At 42.1% G+C, this 14180-nt stretch overlaps 1 protein-coding gene across 18 annotated transcripts in view; it reads right to left on the bottom strand.

The window, feature by feature from the left end:
- The window catches only part of LOC116446294 (protein unc-80 homolog), a 145263-nt gene that overhangs the window by 39030 nt on the left and 92053 nt on the right, over positions 1-14180 (bottom strand). For 16 of the 18 annotated variants that reach the window (XM_032113812.1, XM_032113821.1, XM_032113822.1 and 13 more), the window contains 12 exons: positions 13883-14014; positions 13170-13356; positions 12026-12157; positions 11364-11507; positions 9914-10014; positions 8265-8351; positions 7305-7488; positions 6608-6702; positions 5630-5719; positions 5158-5259; positions 2693-2873; positions 1550-1818 (listed from right to left, as the gene is read on the bottom strand). In XM_032113812.1, coding sequence (XP_031969703.1) covers positions 1550-1818; positions 2693-2873; positions 5158-5259; positions 5630-5719; positions 6608-6702; positions 7305-7488; positions 8265-8351; positions 9914-10014; positions 11364-11507; positions 12026-12157; positions 13170-13356; positions 13883-14014 — 1704 coding nt within the window. The remainder of the gene's footprint in view (positions 1-1549; positions 1819-2692; positions 2874-5157; positions 5260-5629; positions 5720-6607; positions 6703-7304; positions 7489-8264; positions 8352-9913; positions 10015-11363; positions 11508-12025; positions 12158-13169; positions 13357-13882; positions 14015-14180) is intronic. The other 2 variants (XM_032113805.1, XM_032113815.1) reach the window with 1 other exon arrangement.

The following is a 14180-nucleotide window of genomic DNA, read 5'->3' as shown; positions in this document are numbered from 1 at the left end:
CCTCTAGCATGAGGATGAGGCCAGACAATTACCAGCAGTATCTCCTTTAGCTGAGAAAAGGGAAATAATTAGCTGTATATGCATTTTACCAAGGAAAATGGAAAAACCTGCAAGAAAAGAGCTGTGTGGGAGTATGTGCATGTATGCATCAGGAACTGAGCTTCAGTTAGTGCCTGGATCAAGCCCAGAAGTGGTAAAAGAACTGACCACAAATGAACCAGCTGATCTTAGGTGTCTGGCACAGAGAAATGAAAGTCTGCAAAACCAAAAAGCTCAGCAGCACTTGCATTTTCTTTTGGAATTGCTTTTTTAACCTCCCAGGAGTGGTATTTCAGTAATTCAGTAGTTGACAATAATTGAGAGTGAGGATAGGAAAGAATTACAAACTAATTTCTCTCAATATGAAAATGAAGTGGTTACTGTTGAGGACTTCAAATTATGTTATTAGGCTATTTTATTTCAAAATGTCTTGTTTCTCATTAATAAACCCATGCACTGCTGACCTGGATCCAATTCATACTTATCTAATCATGTAAGGCAGGATATCAGACTTTCCAGTTACTACAGAGCTTGCTTAGATAGCTAAAGTAATCACTGGTCTTAAGTATTATGCTCTGTTAACTGTGTGAAAATGAACATGTACAGGGATGATTCTTTTCTGTATTTGCATTATAATACTAAATCTCTACTTAGATACTGTCTTTGAGCCCTGCAGGAATAATCCTCTCTGTAAAAGAACTATTTTTTAAAATTTTATTTTCAGCAGCTGATTTTTTTTCAAGAATCAAAAGGAAAAGAGGCCCACTTTTTCATCTTGAAGTGAAGAGAAACTCCACTTCTGACACTTCCAATATTTCTCATCACTCAGAAGAAAAGACAACATGCAGCTTTTCATAAACATTTTGAGTTATTTTTGTACTTAGAAAGTGAATATAATTTAGTTTCAATCAGCAAGTAGTAAATCCAGATATTTCAACTATTTCCCAAACTTCAGCCATCCCTGAAGGAAAAACCACGAAGAGATGCCCAAGGTCCAAAAATTGTCCAGAAATTTCAAATTTCTGTGCAGAAATACACAGAAAGGAAAACAGACATTTATTTACTTAACACAAAGGAGAACAGAAAATGTAATTTACTCAAGAGGGGAATAGAAAGCTAATTTGGGCCATCCCACTGTTGCCTTCTTGGGGCACCTAAAAGCTCTCATGAGGACTCAGCAGATCAACGTTTCCCTGTTAAGTGTCAATTCCATCATGGAATCACAGGGTGGTTTAGGTTGGAAGGGACCTTAAAGCCCATCCAGTTCCACGCCCTGCCATGGGCAGGGACACGTTCCACCAGACTAGGTTGCTTCAATCCCTGTTCAATTTGACCTTGAACACTCACAGGGATAGGGCAGCCACAGCTTCTCTGGGCAACCTGTGCCAGGGCCTCACCACCCTCACAGGAAGAATTTCTTCCTAAGGTCTGACCTAAAGCTGCTCTCTGTCAGCAAGACACAGTGCTCGCTTGGCAGAGTTCCCTTGCATTGCTCCTGGGCATAGCTCACCTGCAGCATGCTGGGCAGCACCCACTGATACCCGCTGAGGGAGAAGAGGTGGTTGAAGTGCACGGCTGTGTTGATGACTGTGGCAGCATACTGCCTCAGCAGGGCACTGTCCTCAGGGTGCAGGATCAGGGCACCGTTGAACACATTCAGGAACAGCATGATCTCATCCCCCCATGGGAACTCGCTGGGCATGCCAAGGAACATCTCTTCCAGCAGTTTAATCCACAAGCTTTTCTGAAGAGTATCTAGACCAAAGAGCTCTTTCCCAGCTGCAGGGGAGGAGAGTAATCAACACCAACAGCAGTCAACTCTGTCCACCACAGCCAGCCTCACTTCCCTGCAAAGAACCATCCCACAACAATGACCGTCCTTCTGCCTTTTTAAAATTATTTCACCCAGCCTGAGTTTCTATAAGTGCCCACAGGGCTTGAGCAAACCTTGACTGAAAGCTTCAGTATGAAGATAAAGAATGATAAATATCACAGCTCACTAATCTGCTGGTTGGACACCCTTCTCTTAAAAAATGGGAGATCTGAGCTTGTACATGCATCATCTGCCTCACACAGAGACTGTGCAGATTTATGCTCAGTTTTTATGTTCCAGGTGTCCCACACATCATAGGAGACTGATGCAGTGTTACAATAATGCTTCTGAAATCAAGTGCCTTAATGGCTGTTACAGAACATGCCAATGCTTACCACTGTGCAAAAATGGCCTATTTAACCTATTTAACATCAGGCTGGAAACCCTACTTTACATTCAGAGCAAAGTTTCTCTGTGGACTGTTTCCTTATCCCTGCTGCAGAATTTGCCTAGTCTTCATTGGATGTCAATTGCTTCCTCAAAGCAGACAGCAAAGGACTTCAGGCAAACCTTTCTGGGTAGTCTCATGCATGATTTTAATACTCAATTAAAACTTATTCTCATTTGGGTCCAAAGAAAGTAGCCTTTTCTGGAGAATTCTAACAGTGAAGCTCTTTCAGCTGCTGTGCTTACAAACCAACAGGTCTGTATCAGTTTCCGTAGGAAGAGATTCATCAGCTTCCAGAAAAGTGGTAAGCCTGCGTGCTTCTAAGGCAAATGAGGCACTGAAACCTTCTGGGCCTTGTGCAGCGCTCCAGGAAAGCTGCCGAAGGATCATACCTTGGGGATCACTGAAGAGTGAGAACTCAGCATCAATGGCACTTCGGGGAAACGAAGGCAGGCGGAGGAGGTCCTCCTGGAGCATGGACACATGAGACTGCTTGTGGGCTGGAGGAATCTTCTGCGTCAGTGAGATCAGGAACAGCACCCGCCCCACTTCCTCCAGCTTGCGGGTGAACACCTGGCAGAGAAAAAGAGACAAAGATCGGTATCAGCCTAATTCAAAAGCTCTTTGAAATGTATATGCACTTCATCAGGTTCACTTCCACGGCTTTCTCTGATGGGAGGGATGCTGCACTCATGGCTCAGAGGATCATGATCAAATTCACAGGGCTGGTGCTGCACCTTCTCACTAGAATTTGTGTGACCACTGTTCTCCAGCCCAGCTCTGCAAAGATGGATTGTGTTTGTAAAAATGACTAATAACATTTTCTATTTCAGTCTTCTGGAGGACCCTAAGTAGTTGCAGAACAATTTTCAACTTTGCCATGGGTTTTTCTGTAGATTAATGTAAGCCCCAGGGTGGTCAGAGAAACCATTGCCAAACTGAAAGCCATATGGTTGTAGTTCCTCTCTGCAAGGTCTTAGACTACAGTCAACAAGAAGTTGGAATTGCTATCTACCTTCTGGGATGAGGCGGGCTGACATCTGGCCATGGAAAGTATATGTATGATTGTAAAAGAAAAAGTAGACGATAAAACAAAGCAGACCAGATTCTGCTTTGTTACTGCAGTGTTACTGCAAAGGAGCAAAATCTTGCTTGATTTCAGATTATCACTTCCTGTTTACACCAATTGGGGAACCGAATTCCATTCTACCAGCCTACTTTGAACTTGTGATTGGTAGGACTAGCCAGGCTAGATATTCTATTTCTATTTTGATGCTAGAAGTAACCATTAAAGCAGAGTGATGTTTAGTTCCAGAAGCAACTCTCTTTGGAAGCAGTTTCGAGACGGCTTGTAGCTACTGGGATGAAGCCAAAACCAAAACTTGAAGCATGTGGTTTAACATGTGACAAACATCAGCTTCACCTGCCGTGCTGTGACATTGCTCTGAAGTGCACTCAGCTCAAAATTCGGTGCTCAACCAAGCAACAAAAAAAAATACTTTTCCATGGATTGCTGCTCTGTGGGTGGTTACTACAGTGTTGCTTTATTTGCTGAAGCTGGATGTTTTCCAGCAACATCTTGTATGACTACAGAGAGGCTAGCAAATGTGTGATACAAGTTTAACCTTAGAAATAATTTGGGCTCCAAGTACTCTAAATATAAAAATGTGGAAAGTAAAACAATGCCCTGACAAAAATGGGAAGCTCATTTTAATATTTTTGAATCACATAGGGTGTATTAAACTCATTTATTTGTGGGACATCTTTTTGAACCAGACTAATTTCTGTTAGAGAAGCAACCAAGTTGATTCCAAGTAAGTTCAGATTTTTATTGATTTTCTACTGACAGATGCAGCACACGAAATACTGCCCTATTCTGTGCCATACACATATGAGATTGCATTAGCTATATTTTCCATTATTTTAGATGCTAGTAGCTCTTAAGCAGCTTTATAGCTGTCTTTCATAACCACTCCTGATGATATTTTCCTACTCTCAGTAAAAACACAACTACAATACCTGATTTTTGGCTACAAAAATACAACTGTTAATACCAAATGCATAATGTTTAACCACATTCCCACATATCTTTTTTAATTTTCTGCTTATTACCATCCTCTGCAGACACAGTTACAACAATTTTCTCTAAACATTTAGCTCTGTGCTACTGCGACATGTGGCTTCTAAAGGCAGTGTAAGATCAATACCAATGTCTCACTGCCTAAACACATGTAGGCGTCTGCAATTCATTAAAAGCACTGCATTGCCACTCTATTTAGGGTGCAGTTCCTAAGGGAGAGCTCCTGGGAACTGCAAAACATCAGCAGGACAGATCATCAAGTCACAAAGCTGGAAGATAGGGAGGACAGTGCTCTTCTGAGGGCAGATATTCCCCTGACCAAACACATAATGCTGTCCCTCTGGAGTAGCTGTGATAAAGTCTGACCTCTGAGAGCAGGACAAGGAAGAAAGGCAGGTAACAATCCCTAAAGAGAGAAAAGTAGAGTAGATAATTCCTGCTTCCCAGCCCAGAGGTCATGTTAAATAAAGGAATAAACAACTTCTGAAGCTGAGGCAACTGAAGCTTTTCTGGCCAAGTATAAGAGAATGCAAAATGATCCACCTAAAGGAAACTGGGTGGACAGAGTGGGGGAGGGGGAATTCACATCCCACTATTTACTCTTCCTGCAATAATGTACAGTATATGTGGCCCCAAGGCAGATTTCATGCTGATTGCTACTTCTCCAGCAAAGCTCTTAATCTGCATGCAGCATGAGGGAAAGCCTTTAAAGGCAAAAAAAAAAAATTATTTTCAGGGTTTGTTTCTGGGAAGAGGTGTTTGGTGACAGTAAGATACCTGTTTCTGAATGAGCTCTTGACCCTTTTCTGGATGCATCTGCACCAGGTTGAGCTGGGGAGAAACTGACCTCCGGAAAGGATAAATATCACGGACATAGGTCTGGAGGAAAGGAAAAAAGTGTATTTTAAATAAATGTAATCACTATGGCATCACTCAACAGAATGGAATAAAGGGCCCTTAGCCCTTTCTGAAGGGCAGGGGCTTTCCGACAGTGTCAGGCATTGTGAAAGAGCACAAACAGAAGAGAAATTTGATCTTTTCTAAGAAAACTAGACATTCTTGACTTAAGAGCAAGGGACTCCTCTTCAGCCTCTTCCCTCTTCTGCCTCTTCCCTCTTCTCTCAAACTCCAATCTTTCACCACACATAACTAAAGATGTGAAGTCCACAGGACAGAGCTATTTATAGGCTGCTTGTTCAAGATGAAAAGTCACAAGAACGAAATCACGTGGACCCGATCTTTGCCTTACCTTGTTGTAATGAATGAGATTCCAACGCTTATCCATTAAAAAATAATGAGAAGACTGAGTTTCAGGTATGTTAAAAAACTCCAAACATTCCTGAAAAGAAAGAAATCAAAATACCTTGTTACTTTTTAGATGTTTTGTACAAATACCACATCTGAAAGAAGAATATCCATCTAATAATCTATAAAGGCACAAGCATGCATGCCTCAATCAGACTGGCACATTAATTATTAATTTGGCTTTAATTATTTCTTTTTTTAATCATGAAGTACCTGAGTATGTTTGTGATAATCAGGGCATGCAGACATCACAATCGTGAACACTGATGTTACTTATCTCGATGTCTTCATATCACACATATTTGTCTGACTGTATGAGCCATATGGGCCTGGGTATTTATCAAGATTTAGTGATAGGTGATATACAGAGACACTAAAGTTCTGACCCATCAAAACACTGAGATGTGATTTCCAGTAAAATCTAACATAGTCAGACAAACTGAAGGCTATTACAAATCTGTTTCCTATGTGGCTCAGTTAAAACAACCCAGGAATTTTTTGGCAGAAAGGAGAAGTGACCACATAGCTCCTGGATCCCAAAATATCGTTGTGGCTACTGAACCATCATTTTCACTCAGATCTCAATCAATCTGTTGTCTCTAGTGTTGATAAAACCAAACATTTAAATGATTTATGTATTTATCAAAAGTATACAGGAAATAGCCAACAGGCTGCAGTGTCTCCAAATGTGCTTGCATTTGTGGGGTTTGGGCTTTCTGTGAGTTCAGAGCATTTTTATTATCCTTAAACATGGGAACCCGTGTATTGCAACCAAGCTCCCCTCACAGGTAGACAGACATGCCTGTGAGCAGAACTTCCCTCCCTGACACTGGAACAGGACGATCAGGCAGAATGGATTGCTGGCATACATGTATGGCAGGTAAATGTAAGCAGTTTGTCCAGCTCAAAAACTCACTCCTACCTTCAGAAGAGCCTCAAACTGTGTGTCCTCGTGGACTGGTAACTGCGTTGGGATGTCACACTCATTCTGTCCGTGCACGACAAGGGTTTTTGTGCCTAGAGGAAGAAAAGTTGCATTCTCCCTGGCCTCTTTAATTAACTCAATTTCAAGAGACTGCCCATGGAGGAAGAGTGGTACTTAAAATTCATTCCTGGACAGGCAGACAGACCATGTGAGTCCTGTCTGGAACCATTAAGTAGGGTTAATATATTCCCACCCTTCCACAGTTGATGAGAAATTGATATGTTTTTAAAGGATAAGATGGCTTTAGTAGCAACTTTCAACTCTGAGGAAGAAACATACATAAAAGGTCGAACCTGTTTATCAGCAAAGTATCTCATCTGACTCATGATTCCCAGAGTCTGAATGATGATCCTGCCAGCCTTTCACAGCCCAACTGGCACAAAACTGTGGGTTGAAATACTGTCTTAATTCACTTTCTGTTTGCTTCTTTTAGAGCTCTTACAGGGGTTTTTTGTATCTCAAGAAAGTAGCAGTAGAATTTAGTGACTGAATACTCAACTGAAGGAAAACTGCCTTACAATATGCAGCCATTTGTAATAGGTCTTTTTCTGATCCAGTTCTGATGCATTTTCTTTTTGGTAGAGTGGGCCATGAACTTTGAAGTGAAGGAGATTTATAGACTTATTTCTTATACCTGGCATCGAGGCAGTCACCAACAGCTTCACTTCACATTGCTCCTTCTTCATGGTCTGTTTGAGATCCTTGAAGAAGAGTCCTTCAACATAACCCACCACTTCCCAAAGGAAGGTAAGAGTGGCAGAAATGGCATCCATGCCCCATTCACATGGAGTCCTTACAAAATACATGATCAATCCTACCTGCAGGTAATAAGTAAGAGGAATATCAGGTTTTACACACTCTTTTAACTGTGCAGAGCATTGTATAAACACAGAATAACAGTATTATTCTACCTTTCTTCATTCAGAGGGATAAACTCATTCAACTTTCATCCTGAAATTTTAGATACTAAAGAACAATCTGCCTGTACTACTCTTCCTTTTTCTAGAAGTGATGAGGACTGGGGGCAAAACATACTGTTGCAGTATAGCCTTAAACACCACTGCAGATGAGGAAAAGGCAGAATGTGTGCAGTTAGAGACTTCCTATTCTTTCTGCTCTGAAGTGCTGCCATGTAGACAATCACAAACAACAGAAGGCTCCCTGGAGATGCATACACCTTGTCTGCTTCATCTCCTAACTACAACATTTGTCCACAATCTTGAAAGAAGCTGCTAGGTTTGCTCCAAGAGGACTGTCTATCAGCAAAGCACTTTCTGAACCCAAATTAAGTAAAATAATTAAAGTTTTCTGGTGCTGGGACCCTTCTAACTGTCTAGAACTCACTGGCTGAGGTTCAGTTCAGAAATCCATGACAGGTTGCTTAGGGGTTTATTAAAAAGAGAAAGCTTCCTGTTCCTCTCCCCAGGAGGCCAGAAAGGCTGGTGTAAGCCTGGTGACTCACACCCACAATTAGGAGCAGATATGAACTATGAGAGTAAGAAAAGTAAAAGTAAGAAAAATGAAGTGCATTTATTGCACACACGAAGGCAGAGGAGAGGTTCTTGGCTGCACAGTGGGCCCACAAGCTACTCACCAAGTAGTTAAAGAGGATATGAGATGTCTGGGCAGGAAAGTCTCCGATGTTCAACAAAAGCTTCCTTAGCATATACATCAGCTCGTCCTGGAAGAAAAGCACATGTTTTTTCTTCTCATCAAAAAATGAAGAACAGATTTCTCCCTTTTGTCTTTTCTTGCTTTGTTTCTTCCCATTTTTCCATAGTCCCTTATTCAGCTCTGTCTCTCAATGCATGAAGTAAAACTATACATCTCTTACTGCTCCCACATATTGCAAAATAAGGCCCAAGGCACAGCACCCAGGCCAGTGTCTTTCTCATTTTATCTCAGAGAGGTCAGTACCTCCTGTTGCAATTTGTACTGACTGTAGCATCCTGATTGTGCACTCCTGTCCCTGTGATTATCCGTCTGATGACTACCCAGATGATCTGTGAAATCTAGTTCGTCTCACCTCAATAGCTGTGGCTGCGGAGTGGGAGGTGTGGACAGAATCTAACTTCCCTTCTTTTGGAGACTGCCTGCCTTAAATGTAGACGAAGACATTTCTCATGGTGCGAAAGGGTTATAGAAGGGACAGAATCCCGCTGTCAGCTGAAGAGAGATAGACAGTATCACAAATGTCTTTTAACTTATCCTCTAACCCCACAGCAGATTAGAGCCAGTGTTGTGGGCATGGATATACATAGGACAGTCCATGGCAGTGATACACCTGGTGATAGTTCCCAGGGAAATACACCTGTTCTCTGTGTTCTGTACTGGTGGTCAGAGTAGGCCTACAAAGAGATGGCAAAACAGCAGATTGCAATGGCTTAGAGGTCTCTGAGGCTGGACACCTTACAAGCTTCCTTCTCAAAGGTACTGAACAAACAACCTCTCTGACCAGAGCCGTTGTGGATGCCCCATCCCTGGAAGTGTTTAAGGGTAGATTCCAAGGGGGTTTGAGCAACCTGGTGTAGTAGAAGGTATCTCTGCCTGTGGTGAGGGGCTGGAACTATGTGATATTTAAGGTCCCTTCCAACCCGAACAATTCTATGAAACAGACGTGACCTTCTGAACTCAAATAAAAGCTTTGTGGACAATGGTTGAGAAGTCTCAGGAATAGTAGGTCCACTGACACATTCATACTCAAGGAACAAAAGCACAGCCTTTCCTGACATTTCTCAGGTTTAATATTCATTTCAGATTCAGTTCTTAGGTAGTGGCTTGAAAGCTGAAGCCAGTGATACTACAGATATCATACACTAAATCGGCAGTTGAGAAAGTGATACGAAGAGTCTCCCTGCCTTCCAACCAGTCAGAACTAGTATGCTTTTCTTCCATAAATCTTAGCCATGCACTTGGAAGCAGTTTAATAAGCTACGGAAACACAGTGCTTCCCGATCTTTCAGAGAAGCCAAATAGAGTGGCATGAGTGAAGGCAACACTGCCTATGCTGTGTTCACCAAACAGCTGCTCAAAGCTTGGCTTGGAGCAAGTCAGATCCTTTGTGGTGATAAATCAGCCGTGTCCTGTTTACACCAGCGGATAAAGACTGAAGCCAAATTATGACATGCTGCATTATAATAGCAAATGTTCTTCTCCACTGATGTTCTCGAAGTTATTCTGCTGGCAGCTGTTCTCCCCTGCTCTACGAAGTTCTTACACCTGCTAGGGAGAGGCAGAGTGTACCTGTCGATTGCTGATCGTGAGCTTCTCAAGGAAGTGGCGCAGAACTGTAGAGGGGTCTTCAATTAAGCAGTTCCACAGGACCTGCTGAGCAACAGCACTTACTGTAAGAGAGAAAGGAAACCAGGTCAGAACCATCTCCCTTGGAAAAGCCTTGAACTGGTATACTTAAACAAAACATTCCTAGTCTTCTTCCTTCCTCTGTTATGTTTTATACTGATACACACCAGGGCCCCATTTGATGCAACAAGATTCCTGGCAAACAGTGCCGTGATCTCAGTAATAATAATCACAGGTCTAATATTTGAACCTTCCCTAACTACTGGTGATATGACAGGAAGCACTTCACCACTGTATTTAAGGAATAATAAAGAAATAGCTCTTTAGATTCATAACTCCAGATGGACAAAATCCAGCAACTGAAAGATATAAATTCATGTACTTTTTTGTTCGTGTACATAGGTTCAATTTCATGGTGATTCATTAAGTGATTTTATCTGGTGTTGGTGAACAGTATTGGATAGTCAGCAGGGAATTGTGTTGATAATCAACTCCCGGAAGTGCAATTATTTGCAAACCTCTGAAGGTTAACAACAACATAGAATCATTCATTATTTTGTTTTCAGTACTCAGCTCCTGATCACAAAATGACACATACATTGTTTAGAGGGCTGACTACATCCACCTAAAACTGAATAAAAAATGCAACAGGAAGTTAAATGTTACAGGAAGTTAAATGCAACAGAAAGTTAAATAGCTGACATGATGAGCAATGAGAAATGAAGGAATCAGAACAGTCCATGATGTATTAACATTTTCGAAAAAACAAATATTATTACTTTACAAAGATATCACAGACCATAACCAAAATCTTCAAGCTGTATATGGGTGGCGTTCTGTTTGTCATAGGAAGAAAAAAATATGAGTGGGAATAGATCTCCAGAAATCTTCAGTCCAAGCCCCACTTGGAGCAGGACTGTCACCTACACCAGGTATGTCAACTATGACTAACCAGGGTTCGATAACCCCTATGCATGGAGAATCAGCAGAAATTATGCTCCTGGTGATGAACTTCCTTCCCAGTTTCTGACCCAAACTTTCCAAGTTGTAACCTCTAAGTCTGTGTTCTTCTAACTCATTGTTTCCTTGGAGCACGCCAAACAAGCCCAGCATCTGCAATTACTCCTCAAAGAACACTTGTATTAGGCCTCTTACCATCCTTGTATCCCCCCACTAGATCCTTTTCAGCTTCTCAATATTTCTTTTGAATTAGAGGTTTTTTTAGGGTCCTGAAAGGGCAAAACCCCTCAAAGCCAAACATAAATTATGGAGGAAAAACAAGGAAAAACCCTACAAAGATACATTTCTATTGTAAATCTCCATTAAAATAGTTTTGAAACTGGTTCTGCTATCCTTAAGCAACAATCCCTTGAAGTTTAGTCAATGTCAATACCAGCTACTCCATCCTCCCGGACTTCTCCATCTTCCATCAGATGGACAATGGGGAGCACTGCTGCACAAATGCAAGCTGGAAACACAGCCTGAGGTGGCTGGGGCACGTGATGGTTTGGAGTGTGCTCGGTAGTGTGTTCTTCATCTGGAGCAGTAAGAAGAAGAGAAGAGGAGTTACGGAATACACTGTACTGCTATCCAGGCAGGTTAGATAAACATCTATGTTAGCGGCTCTACACAAAGAACAAAGATCAGAACACTGTTCACTGTGCAAGCATGACAGGTTTACTGCTATCTCCAAGTAGAAATGGAGCCTCCAGCCAATTTCTTGATCAAGAATTTTCATTGTGAATACATAATTTTTCAATTTAGATTTCTTTTCTTGTAGGCAACCCAGTTCCTTTTGATAAAATTGCTTTTTTCAGCTAGAGTCCTCTCTGTGGCACTACTCTCCAAATAGAACATGAGAGGCAAGAGAAATTATTGCAAGAAATTATTGTGACAGCAGGGGTGAATAAAATAATGCAGGGCAGTAACTCATAAAGTGGCTCAAGCTTGGGAATGTATCTGGCAAAAGGAAATGCCAGAGCTTTATAGGTCAACAGGAAAGGCTTCCAGTGAATGAAATCCTAGGAGGCAATACTCCAAAGTGAAGTCACCCACCTTCTGCACTGACTGCTGAGCGCACTGACCACACAGAGCCACGGCGGAAAGAATAGTTCCTATGAGAAGTACTGGAGGTGCAGGATGGACTCACAGAGAGACGGCGGGAGGCCAGGTTGGCAACTTCTTCTACTGACAAAGAGAACATGAAATGTCAATCCAGATCCAGCCAACAGACTTTAGGGAATTTTCTGACAGACAGGAATTACAACCAAATCAGAACACTGAAAAGTCAAGTCAGGTAACACTCAAAACGGACAATTTAAAAGCTATAGAGATCAGTCAGATAGGTAATTTGCTCATGCTTTAGGAACAGCAGAACTTTGGTCCATAAGAGTGTTCAGTGCTCTGGTGCATCACATTGTAACAGAGTTGGCGTTATACTTATTTTCATCCACTCCCTGTTAACCATCACTGTTGCTGGTGCTTAGTTTTTCTTAAGAAATGGGATTTCTGTTCACAGATTTTCCAGTGGATGCTTAGATCTGATCAACCCTCCGCTCAAGGCACATACCTTGGAAGGCCTTAAGTGAAGTCTTTGTGCTCTGTTAGCCTGGGCCAGTAAACTCCACACCCACAGACTAAGCTTACTGTGATTCATGTCATGTAACTTTGGCTCTCTGAAAGTTTGGTACTGAGCTTGATCGGGTCATCTGAGCTCCCCCACTATTCACCATAAAGGCAGAAAACCCCAGGGGCAATTCAGTATATCCTAAGTTCCATTTCTTAAGACAGATACTGCCAAAGAGGAATTCTTCCCACTCTTTAATTAATAAAGAGTTAAATTTAGGAAAGACAAATTTCATTCCTAGTGTTGCACATTCTCTTGTGTTAACTCCTGCAAGAAACTGGGAACTTTGAGATACTAAATGCTGGCAAGTTCCACTGAAGTTGAGGCAGATGGGGTCAGTGTCCTTATCACCCAGTAAGAACTCATTACATCCGAGGTTTTGTCCTTTTTCTTGCATTAATTTTCAAATACACTTTTTCTCAATGACTTGGACTCTTCAACAAATGGACATAGTTGGGACCTTTCTAACACTAAGAATCAAATTTTCTGGACATCACTGCCCTAAGCAGTGCTCTGTGTCGGTGGGAAATGCTCTCAGGTTCCTGGAATGCAGTTCCTGGTACCAGGGCACACCTTCTTCTTCCTGCTCAGAGCCTGGTGTACAGGATGGCTCGTAGCAGGCCTCCTGAGTAATGGGGATGGCAGTGATAAGACTGGCTTCCCGGCCCAGGCGTTTCTTCTCTTCCTCCTGCTGCAGGTTCTTCAGAATATGCTCCGCTCGCTGATGGGAACGCGACACAGCTCGGGCGGAAAATGACTTCTGTTGGGAAGAAGAGAGAAGAAACACAGCCTAGAGATGTTAGTTAAGATACACACACATTTCCTGACAGAGGCTTCACCTCAGTGACATTCAGCAACTCAGTTTCTAAATATAAACCAGACTAGTGTCAGCTGAACAGAGATTCACCAGAAGACTTCCTGGCGATAAGCCTACAATAAGCCTTGGTGCAAGCATCTCCCAGGAGACACCATATGAACCAGTGCAAACAAAATCTTCTCTCAGGCAGTTCTATTGAAAAAATCTGCTCTTGGAGAGAGAGAAGTTGTGTGCTCCTAAGGACTAAGTTAGTGTCTCTCACGGGGATATGAGGTGCAGTACAGTACCTCAGTGAACAAACAGAAAAGCCTGATGCCCATGTAGAAAACTCTGTATCCTACACAAACTATACTAGATTTTTTCCCAGCTGGAAAAGACAATGTCAGAGGTTAATCCGCATCTTTTGGCTTAATTTACTGCACACCTCTAGAGAGAAAAAACAGTGCTTACTCTCAGGATGTCTGCTTACCGACTGATCTTCATTTATAGGATCCTGCACACTCCCGCTGCACTGAGGGACCCAGGGAGGGTCAAACATCGGCACAGATGGCATCCCCAGCACAGGAGAAGGCAGAGTGAAGTTTATACTTGGAGGAGGAATCTAAAAAAAACCATGAAAGACATTTTGTTACAGCAAACTATTGTTGTCAGTATTGTTAATTAAACATGAGCACAAGTACCCAAGATATAAATTAACTCTGCAAATTTTTCTCATCTCCGTATCTCCCTGGACTGTAACACCTCGTATGACACACATCTTCTCTGGT

This window comes from Corvus moneduloides, chromosome 7 (genome assembly GCF_009650955.1).
Source record: "Corvus moneduloides isolate bCorMon1 chromosome 7, bCorMon1.pri, whole genome shotgun sequence".
NCBI classification, from domain to species: Eukaryota; Metazoa; Chordata; class Aves; order Passeriformes; family Corvidae; genus Corvus; species Corvus moneduloides.
Note: the sequence above shows the minus strand (reverse complement) of the source record. Positions and strands in the feature narration are given on the sequence as shown.